This window comes from Piliocolobus tephrosceles, chromosome 6, assembly GCF_002776525.5.
Source record: "Piliocolobus tephrosceles isolate RC106 chromosome 6, ASM277652v3, whole genome shotgun sequence".
Taxonomy (NCBI): Eukaryota; Metazoa; Chordata; class Mammalia; order Primates; family Cercopithecidae; genus Piliocolobus; species Piliocolobus tephrosceles.
This window is the reverse complement of record NC_045439.1, coordinates 62,090,977-62,114,796: the sequence shown is the minus strand read 5'-3', so window position 1 is coordinate 62,114,796 and position 23,820 is coordinate 62,090,977. Positions and strand designations below refer to the sequence as shown.

Sequence of the window (23,820 nt, the reverse complement as noted above, 5' to 3'; positions counted from 1 at the left end):
ACTCACGGAGGTCGAGGGGCGGGTCACTGCGCTAGCAGTCGGGATTGGGGCTTGTCTTTGAGTGACGTCAAGGATGTGCTATGAGGGCTTCTTTGTTGAGTCCGGGTTAAAAAAACCTACCGCGGTCGTCTCTGCAGTAGGCTGAGTTGAAGACCGCTAGCGATTTTCGATTCTGAGTTAGATCCCTTGTGAAGAGACCTCCGAGGGTAGCGACATTTATCAACCATTACCCACATGTATTACCTACGGCAGCTGTGCCTTTAAAGTTCAGTCTATAACCTGTTAAAAGAAAACAGCATTCAGGCTCCTTATTTCGTTTTATCTAGTTCTAGCCTAAAAATTCACACCTAAACTGCTTCAGTCCTTGTCTATCCGAAAATCCATATCCCATCATCTCACCTTTAAAGATCACACAACTGAAACTTAAATACAAACTGCCTATCCCCTCCCCCCCATACAAATACGAGAAAGTTTGTCCAAAACGAAGTTCAGAAACTTGAACAAATAAACGATTTATAAAGAAGCTGCACTCAGGATGCCACTTGCTGATGAGAATGACATTATTAATGCTCGTAACTCTGTGATGTATATTTTTTCTCAGTACACGAGGAAACAAATTTGCAGAGGTTACTCAAAGTCAGGTTTAGAGAGAAGTCAGGAATTGTTTGAGATAGAAATCTTTGTTAGAGTGGAATAATTGCAGACCGACATTTATTATATCTATAATAAAGATTTAATAGTTGAACATTAGGACTCCTTACTTAAAAAAATCTAGGCTGACTCTGGGCATGTTGCCTATGAGTTAGCTCTGCTATACAAGGAGCATTAAAAAATAAAAAATTCTGACGAATAGCTGGACCAGACCACGTTCACGTCCCTTTAAACAATGAAAATATTAAAATAATGGGTTGCCATTCCTTGCACAGTGAAAAAGAGACTTGGCATTTTGTTTTCTCAGCCCAGATAGAGATATAAGACAAATTATTCCATCTACACACTTTTGCTTTTCACCTTATATTCTGATTTAAAAGTACAAGGAATGAAGCACATTAGACGCTCAATAACATTAAGTTCACAAATTGATGGGTATCCCATTGTCCCAGGGTATATATTTTATAATAAATCTCTATTATAACATTTTAAGTGATTTAATCACATTAGCAATGACGCCCAGCCATCTAATCATTGGAAACGGAAGTTAAATTTTTAGTTTGTTAAAACAAAACAAAACACCGGAAGCGCACAGGGGACCATATTTAGAGTAACGCCTTAATGGTGCGCATGAGTCTCCGGCAGGGCTGCGAAGGTTTCCGGGAAGCCAGCCAATGATATTCCCAACGCAAACTTAGTGGCGGCATTTTCTACTGGATAAATTGGCCTTAGTCCCGCCTTCTCGTTGCAGAGTTTTGTCCGAAGGAAACCGATGGGGATCGCAACCGTAGCGGTTGAACTGCCGCTGCTGCGGATATCTGACCGAAGCCTTCGGTGGTTGTCGGCCTAATGAGCGGACGGCAAAGAACGCTTTTTCAGACGTGGGGCTCAAGTATCTGCCGATCATCTGGGGCTCCGGGTTGTAGCTCCGGAACTGAGCGACCTCAGAGCCCTGGCAGCTCCAAGGCGCCTTTGTCGGTAGCAGCGGAGGCTCAGCTGGAGTCGGACGATGATGTGTTGCTTGTCGCGGCGTACGAGGCTGAGCGGCAGTTGTGTCTAGAGAATGGCGGGTTCTGCACCTCCGCAGGCGCCCTGTGGATTTACCCTACCAATTGCCCAGTGCGGGACTACCAGCTGCACATCTCCCGGGCTGCTCTGTTCTGCAACACGCTGGTGTGTCTACCCACCGGACTGGGAAAGACCTTTATTGCCGCCGTGGTCATGTACAATTTCTACCGCTGGTTCCCTTCAGGAAAGGTGGTCTTCATGGCCCCAACGAAACCCTTGGTGACACAGCAGATCGAGGCTTGCTACCAGGTGATGGGTATCCCGCAATCCCACATGGCCGAAATGACAGGTATCTTAGACTGGACTAATTTTGAAGTAAGAGCTGGGTCCCCAGGGGAAAACATGCGTTTTGGTGGAAATAGAGTTAAAGGAATTCCTGACCCATGTGGAATAGTTCCCAAGCTAGTATATGTGCATCTTATGCCCTCTCTCTTAAAACATTCTCTACTTGTAGCAAGCCCAACACTGATGAATAGGGTTGCTTTATTCAATCTTCAGAGAATACCTGTAGCTTCTCATGGTATTTTGAAGCTATTATGTGTGTATACCCCATGGGTAACTGAACATGGTGTTTCCTGGCATTCTTTCTGAAAAAAGATTTCTCAGTTGAAGAATTTGCCTCTCTTCAAATATTACGCCATTTTGTAGGACTTTTCTAAAGATAATTTGGTTGTAGTCCTAGATAAGTGCCAGCTTTGATATTTGGACCACACCAGAACTTTAAAATGTAGCATTCCGATGAATTGTCAAATTGTTTTTCTCTTTATATTACCAAAGCATGTTTGCATTCTGAAAAGGCCAGACTATTTATATTTTATAGATAACAGTCTGAAGTTTAGAATGTAGAATGTCACTTTTATTTTCAGGGTCTACACAAGCTTTCACCAGGAAGGAAATATGGTGCAGTAAGAGAGTCCTTTTTCTTACACCTCAGGTCATGGTAAATGACCTTTCTAGAGGAGCTTGTCCCGCTGCTGAAATAAAGTGTTTAGTTATTGATGAAGCTCATAAAGCTCTCGGAAACTATGCCTATTGCCAGGTAATAATTTTGTAAAACGGTATTTTGTAGTGTAACTGTACTGTTAAAAGAGTATTTTGGCGAATAGTTACTAGTGGGATGGAAGTTATTGACAATATTATAAAAAGCCTTTACGTCTATTAATCTCAGAACAGATGGTGATAAAGAATATCTGTACTTTCTGTCATCCATTCAAATCAGTGTCTCCACTGCCTTTTGCTGTTATTGTTGTTTTCTTTTTCTTTTTTAAGACTAACCAGATAATTAGCGTCAGATGTAGATCATAAGAGCCTAGTTATGGTCGGGATAGTGATCTAAAATAGGATATGAATGGAGTTTTGGAATTAATAAAGATTGGTAGTGGATATGTGGTGTCTTTTCTTGGCGGCTAGGTAATGACATGATGTATACCACTTACCTAACACAGTGCCTTCCAGTTGAGTACTCCAGGAATATAAAATAAGATGAAGTAGTGTGATGTGGTTGTAAACATCATTCATATCTTTGCACTGAATGAAACTGACTCTCTGTTTCCCTCTTCTATTAAGGGGGACCTTGCCTCTTCTACTTAAGGGCCAGGTCATTAATATTTTATGCTTAACAGTTTGAAAACCTTTGTAGGCCGTAGTGGATAAAGGTGGGGGGACTCATTAAAAAATATTTAGCTGGGATAACCCTTAAGATCTGAAAGAGATTAGAGAGAAGAAGGCTAAAGACAGGGTATCTAATGAGGGGTAGAAGGGATGTAGGATGACTTCCAGATTTCTGACTTGGAAAACTGTGAAGACTGTGAGTTCTGAATGGAGAGCAGGTTTAGGGGAACGTGGAAAGATGGTTTAGATATGTTGAGTTTGAGGTGTCTATGAGGAATTCAGCTGTAGATATTCATTAGGTGATATTGATAGAAGTATGGATCTTGCTGGAGAGTTCTGAGGTAGAGATACAGATTTGGAAATTATAAACATATAGATGGTAGTTAAAACTATAGTAGCTGGTGATAATAGGAGGAGATTATAGAGCAAGAGTAAAAGAGGGAAAAGGTAGGAAAAGTTAATTTCATTTAGGGCAAAGACATGAATTTCACTGCCAGTTTTTGAATTTGTATAGTCATTTCTTTGGGGACTGTAAATGTTATTTTATTATATCTCTGTATTAGGGATAATTGTCCTCTTTTTAAATAGTTGATCTTCCTAATTATATTCAGGAAATGAATATAATATATTTTTCCACTTATTTGTTTCATTCCAAATTAAATTAATACACAGCATGTTAAAAATTTCCACCTGAGAGGGGCATTTAAAAACTTTTAGCTTGAGGCCAGGAGTTTGAGATCAGCCTGGGCAACATAGTGAGACCCTATGTCTACAAAAATGAAATGAAATAATAAAACACTTAAAAAATTTTTTTTGATTCCAACTGTATGGAATACGTTTTGAAGATTTAGCTGGTAATTATTTTATTTTCAAAACATATCTAGGCATTAGATGATTTTTTTTAACAGCAAGGCTTTATGAATACAATAAAACATGCATTGACTTCATTAATAACCAGACAGCCCTGACAGCTTACACTACATTGAATATTCCAGATATATATTCCAATAGGTACACCTGCTCCATGAAGCACACACCACCATTTCCCCTTCTACAAGATGCTTGAGAATTCCCCCTGAAAAGAAGTAATGTATTTGGCTTACTTTTCATGTATAATAGTTCTGGAAGGCATATTGATATGTGTGCCATATAACAAAAAGTGATTTCACTCAAAACTGCCTCACAATCTGAAAGAACACTTTGAATTTTGGCTATCATACAAAACAGGTTTTTAAAAGCATCAATCCAGTAAGCTATCTTTTTGTCTTCCTTTAGTGCACTCATGACTTTTCAAAAATCTTTCTATGATATGTAAGGACCATCACTTCTAGCATTAAGCTAAACTGAAAATGGTCACTAGGGATATTTTGTCTTGCATCAGTTTTTAATCATAATTTTACTTGTTTCTGAAGAATAAGTATAATGTTATATCTTCATATGCAATCTGTACCATATTTTTAAAAACTCTATAAATAATATCGGTGTTAATCAAGATTCAGTGTTAGTCTCATTGAATTTGTTTTGTCTTGGGTTGAAACTGGAGTGATTTTTGAATAATCTGGTTTTATTGTTTGATCCTGTGTTTAATTTGGAAACTATGGGATACTGAGAGCTATTCCTGCAAATCAGTCTACTTTGGAAGTGTATTTTCCTCTGTATTGGAGCTTCACGTGAAGTGGTATTTGGGAATCTGGCAGATTATCAGTATTAATCATACTAGAAATGGGTGTTGAGTTCAAACCAGAAAGTGCAGATGGTGATTTGGTACTATCGAGGAAATGTTTTAGAATTTAAAAAGATATTTACTTTTAAAAAATTACCTCAAATGACTATATTTTTTAATGAATACACTTAATTTATATATTGTGAGCTGGGCGCAGTGGCTTGAACCTGTAATCCCAGCACTTTGGAAGGCCAATGCCAGGGATCACTTGAAGTCAGGAGTTCAAGACCAGCCTGGGCAACATAGGGTGCCCTGCCTCTACAAAAAGTGAAAAAATTAGCCAGGCCTGCTGGCACATACCTTTAGCCCCAGATGCTTGGGAGGCCAAGGCAGTAGGATCACTTGAGCCCCAGAGTTTGAGGCTGCAGTGAGCTATGATGGATGTCATCACTGTGCTTCAGCCTGGGCGACAGAGTAAGACCCTGTCTCTATTTTTTTTTTTTTTTAAATTGTGAGTTTTCCATAAAATTTAACTTAAAAAAAAATCTTTCACAAAATTTCAAATATAATTTCATATTGCTATTTAAAATTTTGCTCAGTTTTATCTATTAAGGTTTATCTTAATCTGTCAAGTGTGCATATGGATATAACTGTAAGGCTGAACTGTGGCCCAGACAATGGAAACTGAACTTTCTTCCTCTTCTATTTGACCTTAAAGCTGTCCTTTGAGTTTTTTTATTCTTTTTTTTTTTTTTTTTTTTTTTTTTGAGAAGGAGTCTCCCTCTGTCGCCCAGGCTGGAGTGCAGTGGCCGGATCTCAGCTCACTGCAAGCTCCGCCTCCCGGGTTTACGCCATTCTCCTGCCTCAGCCTCCCGAGTAGCTGGGACTACAGGTGCCCGCCACCTCGCCCAGCTAGTTTTTTTTTTTGTATTTTTTAGTAGAGACGGGGTTTCACCGTGTTAGCCAGGATGGTCTCGATCTCCTGACCTCGTGATCCGCCCGTCTCGGCCTCCCAAAGTGCTGGGATTACAGGCTTGAGCCACCGCGCCCGGCCTTTTTTTTCTTTTATAGAGCCCGGGTTTCACCATGTTGCCCAGGCTGATCTTGAACTCTTGAGTCAAAGTGATCCGCCCCGCTTGGCCTCCCAAAAGTGTTGGGATTACAAGCATGAGCCACCGTGCCCAGCCCCTTTGAGTATTTTGATTTGCCTCTGTATTTGGCTTTGATGTTGCAGTTTTTTTCTGTAGAAGAAGCTGTACTGTGTTCTTGATCAGCGTAGAGAATAAACCTAAATCATTTGCTCTTCAGATACATAACTGGTGGTGGTTCACTCACTAGACCATCAATATACTGATTAAGGAATAATGATAAGGGACCATGTATAATAGGTAGTTTAACAGAACCACTGTTATTTCTGCATTGAACAGATGAAACTAAAGAACTTTTTTTTTCCTTAAGGTTGTAAGAGAACTAGTCAAATATACAAATCACTTTAGAATCTTGGCTCTAAGTGCCACACCAGGTAGTGATATAAAGGTAAGTAAAATGTTTTTCCATTTATTACAGTTAAGAAAATAAAGCTTTTGGCCACGTGCAGTGGGTCACACCTGTAATCCTAGTGCTTTGGGAGGTGGAGGTGGGAGGATCACTTGAGGCCAGGAATTCCAGACCAGCCTGGGCAACATGGTGAGACCTATGTCTACAAAAAATTTAAAAAATATTGGAGCATGGTGGCACACATCTGTAGTCCCAGCTACTCCAGAGGCTGAGTCAGGTAGATAGCTTGAGCTTAGGAGATCCAGGCTGTAGTTAGCTATGATCACCACTGTGCTGTCACCTTGGTGACGGAGCAAGACCCTTAATCCCAGCACTTTGGGAGGCCAAGGCCGGCAGATCACAAAGTCAGGAGATGGAGACCATCCTGGTTAACACGGTGAAACCCCGGCTCTACTAAAAATACAAAAAATTAGCCGGGTGTGGTGGCGGGCACCTGTAGTCCCAGCTACTCAGGAGGCTGAGGCAGGAGAATGGCGTGAACCTGGGAGGCGGAGCTTGCAGTGAGCAGAGATGGAGCCACTGTACACCAGCCCGGGGGACAGAGCGAGGCTCCTTCTCAAAAATAAATAAATAAATAAATAAATAAATAAATAAATAAATAAATAAATAATCCAAATCGTATGGGGCCAGATCAGTTTTCCATTGTAGTATTTATCTAGTTTGACATGAGAACTACAACATTTCCTGCAACCTGCCTAGCTTTTTTTCAGTGGTTGTAGGACTCCCCTCCTCTCCCCTCCCCGGTCCTTTCCCCTTCCCCTTTCCCTTCACTTTTCCTTCGCTTGCCTTCGCCTCCTTTCCTTTCGTTTCTTTCTTTCTTTCTTTCTTTTTTTTTTTGACGGAGTTTCGCTGTTGTTACCCAGGCTGGAGTAGAATGGCATGACCTTGGCTCACTGCAACCTCCGCCTCTCAGATTCAAGTGATTCTCCTACCTCACCCTCCCGAGTAGCTGGGATTACAGGTGTCCACCACCACCACGCCTGGCTAATTTTTGTATTTTTAGTAGACACGGGATTTCACCATGTTGGCCAGCTGGTCTCCAACTCCAGACCTCAGGTGATCCGCCCGCCTCAGCCTCCCAAAGTGCTGGGATTACAGGTGTGAGCCACTACGCCGAGCCCAGGAGTTTCATTAAATTAGTAGTTTTCAGACTTCAGTGTGCATAAGAATCCCTAAAACCTGTTAAAAATGCAGATATTTTTAAATAGTAAAATGATTTTTAAAAGTTGTTACCGTTTTCAGTTTTTTAAAGTTTTATTTTGAAATAACTTTAGATTTCCAGAAAAATTGCAGAAATTGAAGTCTTTTTTTGGTCCTCTCCCATCTTCCCCTAATGTTAACGTATCATATAATGATAATAAAATTATCAAAGCCACAAAATTAGCATTGGTATACCAGTAACTAATCTGCAGATCTTGTCTGAATTTTGCCAGTTTTCCCACCGATGTACTTTTCTGCTGTGATCTCACATTGTGTTGTCATGGCTTATTAGTCCCTTCTAATCTGTGATGGTTCCTATTTTTTCTTTTCTTTTCTTTTTTTTTTTTTTGAGACGAAGTCTCACACCGTTGCCTGAGCTGGAGTGCAATGGCATGATCTCAGCTCACTGCAACCTCCACCTCCCGGGTTCAAGCAATTCTCCTGCTTCAGCCTCCCGGGTAGCTGGGATTACAGGAGCCTGCCACCATGCCTGGCTAATTTTTTGTATTTTTAGTAGAGATGGGGTTTCACTATGTTGGCCAGGCTGGTCTCGAACTTCACCCGAGATCCACCCACCCCGGCCTCCCAAAGTGTTGTGATTACAGGTGTGAGCCACTGCGCCCACACGGTTCCTCTTTTTCCTTGTTTTCCATGGCCTTGATGCTTTTGAAGAGTAGGTGCCAGGTCTTTTGTAGAATATCCCTCAATTTGGATTAGTCTGATGTTTTCTCATGATGTGGTGGCGTTACGCATTTGCTAACAATAATCCAGAAGTGATGCTGTACCTTCTCAGCATATCCTATCAGGGAATACATGACGTTGGTTTGCCTTTTTATTTGTTTTTTTTTTTTTTTTTTTTGAGACGGAGTCTCTCTCTGTCACCCAGGCTGGAGTGAGTGGCGCGATCTCAGCTCATTGCAAGCTCCGCCTCCTGGGTTCCCGCCATTCTCCCGCCTCAGCCTCCCAAGTAGCTGGGACTACAGGCGCCCGCCACCTCACCTGGCTAGTTTTTTGTATTTTTTAGTAGAGACGGGGTTTCACCGTGTTCGCCAGGATGGTCTGGATCTCCTGACCTCGTGATCCGCCCATCTGGGCCTCCCAAAGTGCTGGGATTACAGGCTTGAGCCACCGCGCCCGGCCATGCCTTTTTACTTGTATTGTTAATCTTGACTTGGTTAAGATGATGTCTTCTTGGTTTCTTCGTTGTAAAATTACTGTTACTCCCTTTATAATTAATAACTATCTTGTGGGGGAAATACTTTGAGACTATGTAAATAATCCTGTTTTAGCATCCGATGTTGGTTCTTGGCTTGCAGCAATTATTGTTGTGGTATTTGCCTAATCATTCTTTCTCTCTTTTACATTCATTAATTTGAATTCTTCTGCAATAAAGAGTTTTTTTTCCCTCTATGGGCCACAGTCCAATACTATTTTGTCAATTTTGTTAAGATTGTTCCAGCTTTGGCTATTAGGACCTCCTTCAAGCTCCTGTGTCCTTTAGACATGCTTTTTTTTTTTTTTTTTTTTTTTTTTTTTTTTTTTTTTTTTTTTTTTTAGATAGGGTCTCACTGAGTTCTCCAGGCTGGCGGGCAGTGCACAATAATACTCACTACAGCTAAATTTCTCAGGTTCAGGTGATTCTCCCATGTCAGCCTCCTGAGGAGCTGGGACTACAGGTGCGTGCTGCTACCACACCCAGCAAATTTTTGTATCTTTTGTAGACACAGAGTCTCCCAGTGTTGCCCAAGCTGGTCTAGAACTGCTGGCTCCTGGGCTCAAGTGATCCACCTGTATCAGCCTCCCAAAGTGCTGGGATTATAAGCATGAGCCACCACACCTTGCCACCTTTTTTTTTTTTTAATGCTTCTGTAACTTTCTGACATCATAAGATACATTATGCTCCTTTAATATCTTTTTGGTCCAGCCATGCAATCAACCATTTCTCTGGGAAATTCTGCTTTCCTTTATTGAAGATTGGTAAAAATGCAGATTTTGAGACCTGTCCTATAACATTCTGATTTTAGTCGCTCTGAACGGTCTTCCATATTGAGTAAGGATTTTATTGGATACATTCTGTGACAGCCTTTTTTAAAAAAATGTTTTTATTTTTATGGGTACATAGTAGGTATATATATTTATGGTATATATGAGATATTTTGATACAGGCCTGCGATGCATAATAATCACATCAGAGTAATGGGATATCCATCACCTTAAGCATGTATCCTTTTTGTTACAAACAATCCAGTTATACTCTTTTCGTTGTTTTAAAATGTACACTTATTATTGACTATAGTCACCCTATTGTGCTATCAAATATTAGATCTTATTCTGTTTTTTTGTACACATTAACATAGGATCCCCCCTCCTACCCACCTCCCCCACTACCCTTCCCAGCCTCTGTAACCATCCTTCTACTGTCTATCTCTATGAGTTCAATTACTTTAATTTTTAGCTCCCACTAAAAAGTTAGAACATGTGAAGTTTGTCTTTTTGTGCCTGGCTTATTTTACTTAACATAATGATCTCCAGTTCATCTATGTTGTTGCAAAATGACAGTATCTCATTTTTTTTTTTTTAAATGGCTGAGTATTACTCCATTGTATGCATGTACCACAGTTTATTTATCCAAACATTCGCATGTTGATGGACACTTAGGTTGCTCCCAAATCTTGGCTATTGTGAATCATGCTGCAGTGAACATGGGAGTGCAAATATCTCTTTGATATACTGATTTTCTTTCTTTTGGGTATATACCAAGCAGTGGGATTGCTGGATCACATGGTCGCTCTATTTTTAGTTCTCTGAGGAACCTCCAAACTATTCTCCATAGTGATCATACTAATTTACATTCCCACCAGCAGTGTATGAGGCTTCCCTTTTCTCCATATCCTCACCAGCATTTGTTATTGCATGTCTTCTTGATAAAAGCCATTTTAAATGGGGTGAGGTGATATCTCCTTGTAGTTTTGATTTGCATTTCTCTGATGATCAGTCGTATTGAGCACCTTTTCATATAGCTGTGCCATTTGTATGTCTTCTTTTGAAGAAAAGTCTATTCAGATACCTTGCCCATTTTTCAGATTATTAAACTTTTACTATAGAATTACTTGAGCTCCTTATATATTCTGACTATTTATTTGCTTTTGAGACAGGGTCTCATTCTGTAGCCCAGGCTGGAGTGCAGTGGCACGGTCATGATTCACTGCAGCCTCAACCTCTAGGCTTAATCAATCCTCCTGCCTCAGCCTCCCATGTAGCTGGGACTACAGGCCCGCAACACCATGCCTGGCTAAATTTTTTTGCTTTTTTCTGTAAAGATCGGGTTTTGCCATGTTACCCAGGCTGTTCTCAAACTCCTGGGCTCAAGCACTCCGCCCGCCTCAGCCTCCAAAGTGCTGGGATTACAAGCATGAGCTATCACACTTGGCCTCCATATACATTTTAGGACTGTTTTTCCTATTTCGGTGAAGAATGTCATTGGGATTTTGATAGAGATAACAAGAGAGAGAAAGAGAGAGAGAAAGAGAGAGAGAGAGAGAGATTACATTGAATCTGTAGATTGCTTTGGGTAGTATGGACATTTTAACAGTATTGATTCTTCCAATCCGTGAACACAGAATATCTTTCCCTTTTCTTGTGTGCTCTTCAATTTCTTGAATCAGTGTTTCTTAGTTTTCGTTGTAGAGCTCTGTCCCTTCTTTGGGTAAGTTTATTCTTAGGCATTTTGTTTTATTTGTGGCTATTGTAAATGGAATCACTTTCTTGATTTCTTTTTCAGATTGTTCACTGTTGGCATGTAGAAATGCTATTGATTTTTGTTTGTTGATTTTGTATCCTGCAACTTTACTGAATTTTCTTATTAGTTTTAATAGTTTTTTTGATAGAGTCTTTAGGTTTTTCCAAATATAAGATCATATCATCTGCAAGCAAGGATAATTTGACTTCTTCCTTTTCAATTTGGTTGCCCTTTTTTTCTTTCTCTTGTCTGATTGCTCTAGCTAGGATGTCCAGTACTATGTTGCATAACAGTGTTGAAACTGGACATCTTTGTCCTGTTGAAGATTGTAGAGAAAAGACTTCCAGTTTTTCCCCATTCGGTACGATACTAGCTATGAATTTGTCATATATTACTTTTAGTATGTTGAGATATATTCCTTCTACCCTCAATTTTTTGAGAGTTTTTATCATGAAGGGATGTTGAATTTTATCAAATATTTTTCAGCATCAATTGAAATGATGATATGCTTTTTGTCCTTCATTTTGTTGGTATGATGTATCACACTGACTGATTTTTGTATGTTGAACTATCCTTGCATCCCTGGTACAAATCCCACTTGGTCATAATGAATTTTTTTTTAAATCACATTGTGGAATATGGTTTGTTGATGATTTTTGCATCAATATTCATCTGGAATATTGGCCTGTACTTTTCTCTTTTTGATGTGTCTTTGTCTAGTTTCGGTGTCAGGGTTCTAGCCTTGTATAATGAGTTTGGAAGTATTAACTCTTCATCTATTTTGTTTGTTCAGATTTTGGATTTCTTCATGGTTCAATCTTGGTAGGTTGTATGTTTCTAGGAGTTTATTCATTTCTTCTGAGTTTTCCAATTTATTGGTATATAGTTGCTCATAGTAGCCACTAATGGTCCTTTGAGTTTCTGTGGTATAGATTATAATGTGTCCTTTTTCGTCTCTGATTTTATTTGGGTCTTCTCCTTTTTTTAATTTTTTAATCGTTAGTCTGGCTAAAGTTTTGTCAATTTTGTTTTTTGTTTTTTTTTCCCAAAAAACCAACATTTTGTTTCATTGATTTTTGTGTGTGTGTGTTTTCTTCATTTCAAATTCATTTATTTCTGCTCTGATTTTTTTTTTTTTTTTTTTTTTGAGATGGAGTCTGGCTCTGTGGCCCAGGCTGGAGTGCAGTGGCCGGATCTCAGCTCACTGCAAGCTCCGCCTCCCAGGTTCACGCCATTCTCCTGCCTCAAACTCCCGAGTGGCTGGGACTACAGGCGCCCGCCACCTCACCCGGCTAGTTTTTTGTACTTTTTAGTAGAGAGGGGGTTTCACCGTGTTCGCCAGGATGATCTCGATCTCCTGACCTCGTGATCCGCCCGTCTCGGCCTCCCAAAGTGCTGGGATTACAGGCTTGAGCCACCGCGCCCGGCCTCTGCTCTGATTTTTAGTATTTATTTTCTTCTACTAATTTTGGGTTTGGTTTGTTCTTGCTTTTCTACTTCTTTTTTTTTTTTTTTTTTTTTTGAGACGGAGTCTCGCTCTGTCGCCCAGGCTGGAGTGCAGTGGCCGGATCTCAGCTCACTGCAAGCTCCCCCTCCCGGATTTACGCCATTCTCCTGCCTCAGGTTCCCGAGTAGCTGGGACTACAGGCGCCCGCCACCTCGTGCGGCTAGTTTTTTATATTTTTTTAGTAGAGATGGGGTTTCACTGTGTTAGCCAGGATGGTCTCGATCTCCTGACCTCGTGATCCGCCCATCTCGGCCTCCCAAAGTGCTGGGATTACAGGCTTGAGCCACCGCGCTCGGCCGCTTTTCTACTTCTTTAAGATACACCGTTAAGTTTTGTATTTGAAGTTTTTCTTTTTTGATATAGACACTTAATAGCTATAAACTTGTCCCTCAGAACTAGTTTCATTGTCTTCTGTAGGTTTTAATATGTTGTGTTTCTATTGTCATCTGGTTTCAAGAAATTTTTAAATTTCCTTCTTAATTTCTTCATTGACCCACTGGTCATTTGGGAGTGTATTGTTTGATTTCCATGTGTTTGTATAGTTTCCAGAATTCCTCTTGTTATTTTGTTTGATTTCTAGTTTTGTTCCATTGTGGTTAGAGAAGATGCTTGATATTATTTCATTGTTTTCAGATGTTTTAAGACTTGTTTTATGATCTAACATATATATGGTTTGTTCTTGAGAATGATCCAAGTGCTGAGGGGAAGAATATATGTTCTGCAGCTGTTTAGGAAATGTTATGTAAATATTAGGTCCATTTGGTCTGTAGTGCAGATTAAGTCTGATGTTCCTTTGTGGATTTTCTGTCTGGAAGATCTGTCCAATGTTGAAAGTGGGGTGTGAAGTCTGCAGCTATTATTGTATTGAGGTCTATGTCTCTCTTTAGGCTCTAGTGTTTGTTTTATGTATCTGGGTACTCCAATGTGGGGTGCATATATATTTAAAACTGTTACATCCTCTTGCTGAAGTGACCCCTTTATCATTATATAATTATCTCCTTTCTCCTTTCTTACGGTTTTTGTCTTGAAATCTATTTTGTCTGATGTAAGTATTGCTACTTCTGCTCTTTTTTGGTTTCTATTGGCATGGAATATTTTTTTCCATCCCTTTATTTTCAGTCTGTTGGTATCTTTATAGGTGAAGTGTGTTTCTTATAGGCAACAGATCATTGTGTCTCATTTTATCATCTGCTCAGCCACGCTAGATCTTTTGATTGGATAATTTAGTTTGTTTACGTTCAGTGTTTTTGTTTTTATTTATTTATTTAATTTTTTGAGATGGAGTCTCGCTCTGTCACCCAGGCTGGAGTGCAGTGGTGCAATCCCGGCTCACTGCAAGCTCTGCCTCCCGGGTTCACGCCATTCTCCTGCCTCAGCCTCCCGGGTAGCTGGGACAACAGGCACCTGCCACCATGCCTGGCTACTTTTTTGTATTTTTAGTAGAGACCGGGTTTTACCGTGTTCGCCACGATGGTCTCGATCTCCTGGCCTCATGATCTGCCTACCTCAGCCTCCCAATCAATGTTTTTGTTGATAAGTAAACTCTTACTCCTGCCATTTTGTTGTTTGTTTTCTGGTTGTATTGTGTTTTTTTTCTTTCTTCTTTCCTCCTTTCCTTCCTTCCTGTCTCCCTTTTGGTGAAGGTAATTTTCTCTGGTGGTACCTTTTAGTGTCTTGCTTTTATTTTTTGTGTATCTGTTGTAAGTTTTTAGATTTTAGGTTATCATGAGGTTTGCAAATAATATCTGTAACCCATTATTTTAAACTGCTGACAACCCTGATTGCTCATACAAACAAACAAGCAAGCAAAAAGAAAACTAATAAAAAGTCTACACCTTAGCTTTTTCTCCTTGCTTTTTACCTTTTTGTCCATATTTTTATCTTACTGTACTGTTTTTGTTTTGAAAAGATGTTTTAGTTATTTTTGATCAGTTCATCTTTTTGTCCTTTTACTTAGGACATGAGTAGTTTACACACTGCAGTTACGGTGTTAAAATATTCTGTGTTTTTTTTTTTTTTTTTTTTTTTTTGAGACGGAGTCTTGCTCTGTCACCCAGGCTGGAGTGCAGTGGCGCGATCTCGGCTCACTGCAAGCTCCGCCTCCCGGGTTTACGCCATTCTCCTGCCTCAGCCTCCCGAGTAGCTGGGACTACAGGCGCTCGCCTTCTCGCCCGGCTAGTTTTTTGTATTTTTAGTAGAGACGGGGTTTCACCGTGTAGACCAGGATGGTCTCGATCTCCTGACCTCGTGATCCACCCGTCTCGGCCTCCCAAAGTGCTGGGATTACAGGCTTGAGCCACCATGCCCGGCTTTTTTTTTTTATGTATTTACTATTATCAGTGAGTTTTCTACCTTCAGATGATTTCTTATTACTCATTAATGTTCTTTTCTTTCAGAACTTAAAGTATTCCCTGTAGCCTTTTTTTTTTTTTTTTTTTTTTTTTTTAAGAAGGGTCTAGTGTTGATGAAACCCCTCAGCTTTTGTTTATCTGGGAAAGTCTTTATTTCCCCTCATATTTGAAGGGTATTTTTGCTGGATATACTATTCTAGGGTAATTTTTTTTTTTTTTCTTTCAGTACTTTAAATGTATCATGCCATTCTCTCCTGGCCTGGAAGGTTTCTGCTGAAAAGTCTGCTGCCAGATGTATTGGAGCTCCGTTGTATGTTGTTTCTTTTCTCTTGCTGCTTTTAGGATCCCTTCTCTATCTTTGACCTTTGTGAGTTTGATTATTAAATGCCTTGAGGTAGATTTATTTGGGTTAAATCTTCCTGGTGATCTATATCCTTCTCGTATTTTAGTATTGATATCTTTCTCTAGGTTTGGGAAGTTTTATTATCCCACTGAATAAACTTTCTACCCCTATCTGTCTCACTACCACCTCTTTAAGGCCAATAACTCTGAGATTTGCTTTTTTGAGGCTATTTTCCACATCTTACAGGCATTCTTTATTCTTTTCTTTTCTTTTTTTTTTTTTTTTTTTGTCTCTTGTGTGTATTTTCATATAGCCTGTCTTCAGGCTCAGTATTTTTTTCTTCTACTTGATGAATTCTGCTTATATTAAGAGACTCTGTTGGATTACTGAGTATGTCAATAACATTTTTCACCTCCAGAATTTGTACTTGATTCTTTTTAATTATTTCCATCTCTTTGCTAAATTTATCTGAGAGAATTCTGAATTCGTTCTCTGTGTTATCTTGAATTTCCTTGAGTTTTCTCAAAACAACTATTGTGAATTCACTATCTGAAAGGTCCCATATCTCTTGGTACCTGATTTAATTCATTTGGAGAGATCATATTTTTCCCGATGGTCTTGATGCTTTTGGATGTTCACCTGTGTCTGGATAATAAAGAGTTAGGTATTTATTGTCTTCACAGACTGGGGTTGTTTGTACCCATCTTTTTTAGGGGGAAGGATTTCCAGGTATTCAGAGGGACTTGTGTGTTGTGATCTAAGCTGTATTTCCATTAGGGAGCACGCCAAGTGCAGTTAACACTTTAGTTCTTGCAGACTCAGAGGCACTGTCTGAGTCTCAGAGAGAAATAAATGGAGTTTCTCTCTCTGTGCTAAGCTACCTGGAGCTGGGGATGTGGTGACACAAGCCACCCTGTGGCCATGACCACTGGGACTGCACTGGGTAAGACCTGAAGCTACCATAGCACTGAGTCTCACTCATGGCCTGCTGTCACCACTTCCTGCCTGCTGTCACCACTACCTGCCTGCTGTCTATGTTTACTCAAGACTCTACAGTCAGAAAGGGTTGAAGCCAGCCAGGCTTCTCTCCTTTCTTTCAGGATAGCAAGTTCCCCCAGGCCCTGGGCAAGTCCAGAGATGCCATCTGGGAGCCAGGAACTAGAGTAAGAAACCTTAGAAATCTACCTTGTGCTCTATACTACTGCAGCTAAGCTTGCACTCAAAGCACAAGGTGAAGTCCTGCTCACTCTTTCTTTCCACAGGCAGAGGAGCCTCCCCCCATGGCCACCACTACCATAGGCCCATGGGGTGTACCGCCAGTCTACTGCTGATTTTCACTTAAGGCCCAGGGACTCTTCAATCAGCTTGTGTTGAATGCTGTCAGGCCTGGGACTCACCCTTCAGAGAAGTGGGTTCCCCTCTGGCCTGGGACAGTTTCAGAAATGCTGTTCAAGAGTCAAGGCCTGGAATCAGGTCCCCAGGAGCCCATTTGTTGCTCTACCCCACTGTGGCCAAGCTGGTACCTAAGGTGTAAGACAAAGTCTCCTTTACTTCTGCTTTTCTCAAGCAAAAGTAGTCTCTCATTATAGCCATCATTGCTAGAGATGTGCTGGGTCTCACCTGAAGCTGGCATGTCTCAGAGTCCCACCCAAGGCCTATGACATATTATCTGGGTATAGCTGATGGTTATTAGGGCCCAAGGGCTCTTTAGTCAGCAAGTGATGAATCTTGCTAGGACTGGGTTCTTCCCTTCAAGGTAGTGGGTTTCCTTCTGGCCCAGGGTACGAATAGAAAAGTCAGGGAGCTAGGGTCTGGAACGGAGACCTCACTACTCTGCCCTTTCCTATTGTGGCTGAGCTGATATCCAGGATGCATGACAAAGTCCTCTTTACTCTTCCCTCTTTTGTCCTCAAGCAGAAGGAAGGAGTCACTTCCGTTTCTGTGAGCTGCATAGCCTGGGGTTGAATGAAGGGTGGTGCAAGCACTCCTTTAACTGTCCCAGCTGCTGTCTCACTAGGTCGTGGGTCCCCCATGTTCATCGTCTCCAGAGCACTTGCCGGAACTTAAGTTGCAACCACTAGGATGGGGAATTCCCTTCTGGCTAGGGCTGGTCTAAATGCTCCCTCTGTGGTAGTGCTGAGTTCCACTTGGTTTTGCTTTTCACTGTGACAGAGCAACACTTAGTTCAAGGCACAGTTTCACAGAAACTTTACTCTTCCTCCCCTAAGTTCTTGGATTCTTTCTCCACACCACAGGGCTTCTGGGGGATGAGGGAGGGGTGGTGTCAATGATTCAAGATTATGTTTCCTGGCCGGGCGTGGTGGTTCATGCCTGTAATCCCAGCACTTTGGAGGCCGAGGCAGGTGGAACACGAAGTCAGGAGATCGAGACCGTCCTGGCTAACACGGTGAAACCCCATCTCTACTAAAGATGTAAAAAAATTAGCCAGGTGTGGTGGTGGGTGCCTGTAGTCTCAGCTACTCGGAGGCTGAGGCAGGAGAATGGCATGAACCCGGGAGGTGGAGCTTGCAGTGAGCTGAGATCGAGTCACTGCACTCCAGCCTGGGCGACCGAGTGAGACTCTATCTCAAAAAAAAAAAAAAAAAAGATTGTGTTTCCTATCCTCTTCAGTGCCTCTTTCAGCAATATAAAGTGAATACCAGGTACTGTGATTGCTCACTTGATTTTTGGTTCTCATGAAGGTGCTCTTTTATGTAGACAGTTGTCAGATTTGATGTTCTGCGTGGGCGATTATCAGTATTTCCATCTCGCTCCATGCTTCCAGTGATAGCTTTTAATTCTCCCAAGCTGCAAGACTTTTTTCTTCTATCCTTTTTTTTGATGAGCTTAGAAATTTGTATCCTATCTGGTTTTCTCCCTGACCTCGTTTAAACATTCACGTTTTTCAGTCAGCTTAAAAATGCCATCCCTTCAGAAAGGTCCGTTCTAACTAAGCTATCTTGTCAGTGTTCCCTATCTTGTTGTTTTTTTCTTAACATTTGTGATAATCTGTCATTCTTTTGCATATTGATTATTTGTGGTCTTTCAGCGCCACTAAAATATCAGCTGCACGAATGTAGGGATTATGCCAATTTTGGTCGCTCCTCTGTCATTAACTCAATGCCTGGCATGTGGGAGTTACCCATGTATTTCTTTCATGAATGAACTATTAAAAGCAATAAGCTTAATTTTATAAAATGGTCACAAATGTAGTCTAGATTTTGAATACATATAGGCCCCCAGTGATTATGATTATGGTGTGCTGTATTGGGCACTTTGCCAGGTATTGGGAATGCTAAGATATGATTCTTGCCCTAGGCTGTTTTGTTTTGTTTTCCTGAAATTCAGCCCTCCAAGCTTTCTTTTTTTTTTTTTTTTGGAGACAAGGGACAAGGTCTTGCTTTGTCACCCAGGCTGAAATGCAGTGGCAACTGTAGCTCACTCACTATAGCCTAGAACTCCTGAGTTCAAGTGATACTCCAGCAAGTGCTTGCCACTTCGCCAGCAATTGTCATTTTTTGTAGATATGGGGTCTCACTATGTTGCCCAGGCTGGTTTCAAATTCCTGGCTTCAAGCAGTCTTCCCAACTTGGCCTCCCACAGCCCTGAGATTACACCCTTAGGCGTGAGCTGCTGCCTGGCCTAAACCCACAAGGCTTTCTATTTTTGTTTGGGTGCCATGGCTCACACCTTTAATCCCAGCACTTTAGAACGCCAAGGTGGGCGGATCACAGAGGTCAGTTGGAGACCAGTTAGGCCAACGTGGTGAAACCCCATCTGTACTGAAAATACAAAAATTAGCTGAGTGTGGTGACGTATGCCTGTAGTCCCAGCTACTTGAGAGGCTGAGGCAGGAGAATCACTTGAACCTGGGAGTCAGAGGTTGCAGTAACCCGAGATAGATTGCGCCATTACACTCCAGCCTGGGCGACAGAGGTTCCATCTCAAAAAAAAAAAAAAAAAAAAAAAAAAAGCCAGACGTGGTGCTTCACTCCTGTAATCCCAGCACTTTGAGAGGCCAAGGTGGGCGAATCATGAGGTCAAGAGTTCCAGATCAGCCTGACCAACATGGTGAAACCCCATCTCTACTAAAAATACAAAAAATTAGCTGGGCATAGTTGCAGGCGCCTGTAATCCCAGCTACTGGGGAGGCTGAGGCAGGAGAATCACTTGAACCCGGCAGGCAGAGGTTGCAGTGAGCCGAGATCGTGCCACTGTGCTCCAGCCTGGGTAACAGAGCGAGACTTCGTCTCAAAACAAACAAACAAACAAACAACAACAACAACAAAACAACTTTTAATTTTTAGATACTCTCAGGATCCTTTCTTTTTTTTTTTTTTTTCCGTTTTAATTGTTACTCGCACGTTAATATCATAGTCTTCTGGTACAGTAGTTGTTTACACCAACAGATTATATGTTTTTTCTCCAGTTTCCTAATTTTACAGTGAAGTCTCTTTATAAGCTTTGGGTACATGAAATTTAGCCCTGGAAATGTATTCACATTATATATGTTGATTTAAATGGAAAATATTCTACTAATTTATCAGTAATTGATTTAGTACTGCTAATCTGAAATTTTTGTCTGAGTCTTTATAAAGACTCTATTTGGACAGTACCAAACTACATTTGAGGAACTTTTTGGACATTTACTGTATTCTTATTTCTCAGATGCTTTGCTTGAAGGTCTGTGTGGGGAAAAGATGTTTCGGAAGCACTTTTCACCTGTTGTGCTGCTTCTGATGTACTTTTCTTATAGGCTTGTCTTCTTTCTTTTTTGGTATTTAATGATATAAATTTCTGGTGCTTCTTTCAAAATTTTATTGCTATTTTATTTCTGTTAGTGACTTAAACTAAAAAATTTTAACATGTAATGTAATTTATAATCATGCTTAATTGATTTCACATAGGCTGTGCAACAAGTTATTACTAACCTGCTAATTGGGCAGATAGAGCTTCGTTCTGAAGATTCTCCAGATATTTTGGCATATTCTTATGAAAGAAAAGTTGAAAAGCTTATTGTTCCGCTTGGTGAAGAACTCACAGCCATCCAAAAGACCTATATCCAGGTAAGCCATTTTTATGACATTTAGGATTTCATAAATAAACTAGTAATTTAATTTTTCAGCTAACAGGATTTGGATGTGATAATATACTTATTTTTATATAATTGATATATTGAAAAAATTCTTTGAAGTTAAAATTTTTGGAATGAGCACTGTGTTTTGTTTTTTTACACTAGCAAACTATTATTGAAAGGGAAAATACAAAAGACGGGCCATTTGTAAAGCAAGTGATAGCCTTACATGGTTTTGTATTTTTTTAAGTAAACCTTTTAACTGGAATATAGAGCGTGCACACACATACACACACACACAAACAGCAAAAGTAGACAAAGCTCAGTGAATTTTCACAAAGTGCACACACCCGTAACACAAACACGTACGGAGATTCAGCCGGAAGTTTCTTTGTTTTGTTTTGGTTTTTTTTTTTGTTTGGTTCGGCTCGGCTCACTGCAGCTTCCACCTGCTCCGTTCAAGCGATTCTCCTCAGCCTCCCAAGTAGCTGGGATTGCAGGCGCATGCTACCACATCTGGCTGATTTTTCTATTTTTTAATAGAGACGAGGTTTCCCCTTGTTGGCCAAGCGGGTCTTGAACTCCTGACCTGAAGTGATTCTCCTGCCTTCATCTTCCAAAGTGTGGGATTACAGGTGTAAGCCACCATGTGCCCGGTCCTCAGAGATTTCTTTGTAATGAAATACATTTTCACTATTGTCCTCCCTGATCCTTTATACAGCAGTGCTTTGCAACTGGGAATTATTTCACCTACCTGGCAACATTTGGGAATGACTTGACACATTTTTGGTTCTTACAACAACAACAACAACAACAAAAAGCCAGGATAGAAGGGGAAGGCAAGAGGTGAAATGTGGAGTTATAATTGGCATCTAGTATGTGGAGGCCAGGAAGCAGCTAAACATCCTACAACGGATAGGACAGCAACCCCACAACAAAGAATTATCTGGCCCAAATGTCAATATTATAGCTGTTGAGGACCTACTTAGACAGTTGTCATTTTCACTGGGAGAAATTTGAGGTAACACATTGTTTTTCTGTAGTTCATACTTAGTGTCATGGTGGAACAACATGTTTTCACATTTTCATTGCCATGGATTAATGATGGTTACAGGAATAGATAACCAAAAAGTTATGTCACTTAATCTATAATAAGCCTTTCTTAAAGAGACGTTTTGTAGTAATACAGCTTGTTTTTTGTTTTTAAATTATTTGTAACAAAATTCTAAGCATTATTGAGTTAAGATGTGGCAAAGTCTTTTTGTAATCGTCTCTTTGATATTAGTGCATTTTTAATTGAAAATCATTCCATTTATAACAACGTAAATATAATTCTTATAATCATATACAAATGTAATTTAATTTTGTTGGTATTTTTAGAGTGTCTTATTAGGCAGTATGATCAACAGAGTTGGAAGGGAGAAAAATACTGTATTAAACTAGCCATAGTTTAGAAAATACAAATTAGGCAAAAATTTAAACAATTACGTGCTGCTGTAGTAGGTCTTCATCTATCGGTCTCCTTTTGTGCCATTAAGCTCATTTCTGCCTCAGGACCTTTTTGTTTGCTGACTTCTCTCTCTGGAATCCTTTGTCCTTAGAACCTCACATGGTAGACATACCTCATCATTCACATGTAAACTCAAATGTTCTCTCCCCAAAGAGAGAGTCTTTGTTCACCTTATTTAATAATGATCCCTTTCCTCTCAAAGACTCTACAGCATTATTGTGTTTTAGATTCTTAAATGCATTTGTTATAATCAAAATGATTTGCTTTCTTTGTTCACTTCTTTATTCTTTGGTTCCCTCCTTTGGAATGTAAATTATATGGGAGCAGTGACTTTATTTGTCTTAGCCACACTCTCCCCAGCATTTAGAACAGTGCTTGTTACATACTAGATGCTTAATAAATATTTGTTGAAAAAAATGAATCAGTGAGTAAAATTAAATATACTCAAGTCGTTTCAATATATTCAGTACTTTACAAACTACTCTACAAGTATCTGCTGAGGACCTAAGTGCCAGACTGGTCTAGGTACTGAGGTTGTGACAGTGAAGAAATCAAAGGTCTTCTTTCATGGTACTTACACTTAGATTACAGTGTGTGTAGGTTGAGGGAGAGAGGAGTTAAGAAATAAACAGATTAACAAATGTGTTCTTAAATTATAGTTGTATATAATAATTGCTCATGTTGATTTTTATATGGTTATTATTTGGGGATAGATGTCAAGTAGTTTTAAATGTTGTTATTGCTGAGTTTACTTAAACATTCATTGTAAGGCAAACTTCATTGAATATGTAATTCCTATTGTAATGTGTGAGAAAATGATTGTACTTGAAAAAGGACTTAGAGCAAGCTTAAACTAGATTGCTTTTAAATTTGCAGATTTTGGAATCATTTGCTCATTCTTTGATTCAGAGGAATGTTTTGATGAGAAGGGATATCCCAAATCTAACAAAATACCAGATAATTCTGGCAAGAGATCAATTTAGGAAAAACCCATCTCCGAATATTGTGGTAGGTATTTTTAAATAAATTTTGATGACAGATTAAATTTTCACCTAAAGCCAGGATAAAACATAGGTACTGATTTTTTGAGTACCTATTAGCTCATCAAAAAATGAGGCTGAACACAGTGGCTGATGCCTGTAATCCCAACACTTTGGGAGGCAAAGGTGGGAGGATCACTTGAGCCCCGGAGTTCAAGACCAGCCTGGGCAACATAGTGAGATCCTGTCTCTACAAATGTAAAAAAAGAAATAGCCAAATGTGGTGGTATGTACCTACTCAGGAGCCTGAGGCAGGGTAGGATTGCTTGAGGCTGGGTGGTCGAGGCTGCAGTGAGCTGTGATTTCAGCATTGCATTCTAGCCTAGGTGACAGAGTTAGACCTGTCTCAAAAAAAAGAAAAAAATCAGAATTGTTTATATAGTTTATAAAAGCGTGAAAAAAGTCTGGCAAGAATACAATGTAATGATTTGAATTAAGATAAATTTTACCTTTTAACTCTTTCTTTCTTTCTTTCTTTCTTTCTTTCTTTCTTTCTTTCTTTCTTT

General features: G+C 40.0%; 1 protein-coding gene across 5 annotated transcripts in view; it reads left to right on the top strand.

Annotated features, from left to right (window-relative positions):
• The first annotated feature begins 1,260 nt into the window (after positions 1-1,260).
• FANCM (FA complementation group M) overlaps positions 1,261-23,820 on the top strand; it is a 75,599-nt gene continuing 53,039 nt past the window's right edge. For 3 of the 5 annotated variants that reach the window (XM_023222666.2, XM_023222667.2, XM_023222665.2), the window contains exons 1-5: positions 1,261-2,008; positions 2,586-2,758; positions 6,452-6,529; positions 20,598-20,756; positions 23,151-23,282. In XM_023222666.2, the coding sequence (XP_023078434.2) occupies positions 1,501-2,008; positions 2,586-2,758; positions 6,452-6,529; positions 20,598-20,756; positions 23,151-23,282 (1,050 nt within the window). In that variant the 5' untranslated portion in view covers positions 1,261-1,500. The remainder of the gene's footprint in view (positions 2,009-2,585; positions 2,759-6,451; positions 6,530-20,597; positions 20,757-23,150; positions 23,283-23,820) is intronic. The other 2 variants (XM_023222668.3, XM_023222669.2) reach the window with 2 other exon arrangements.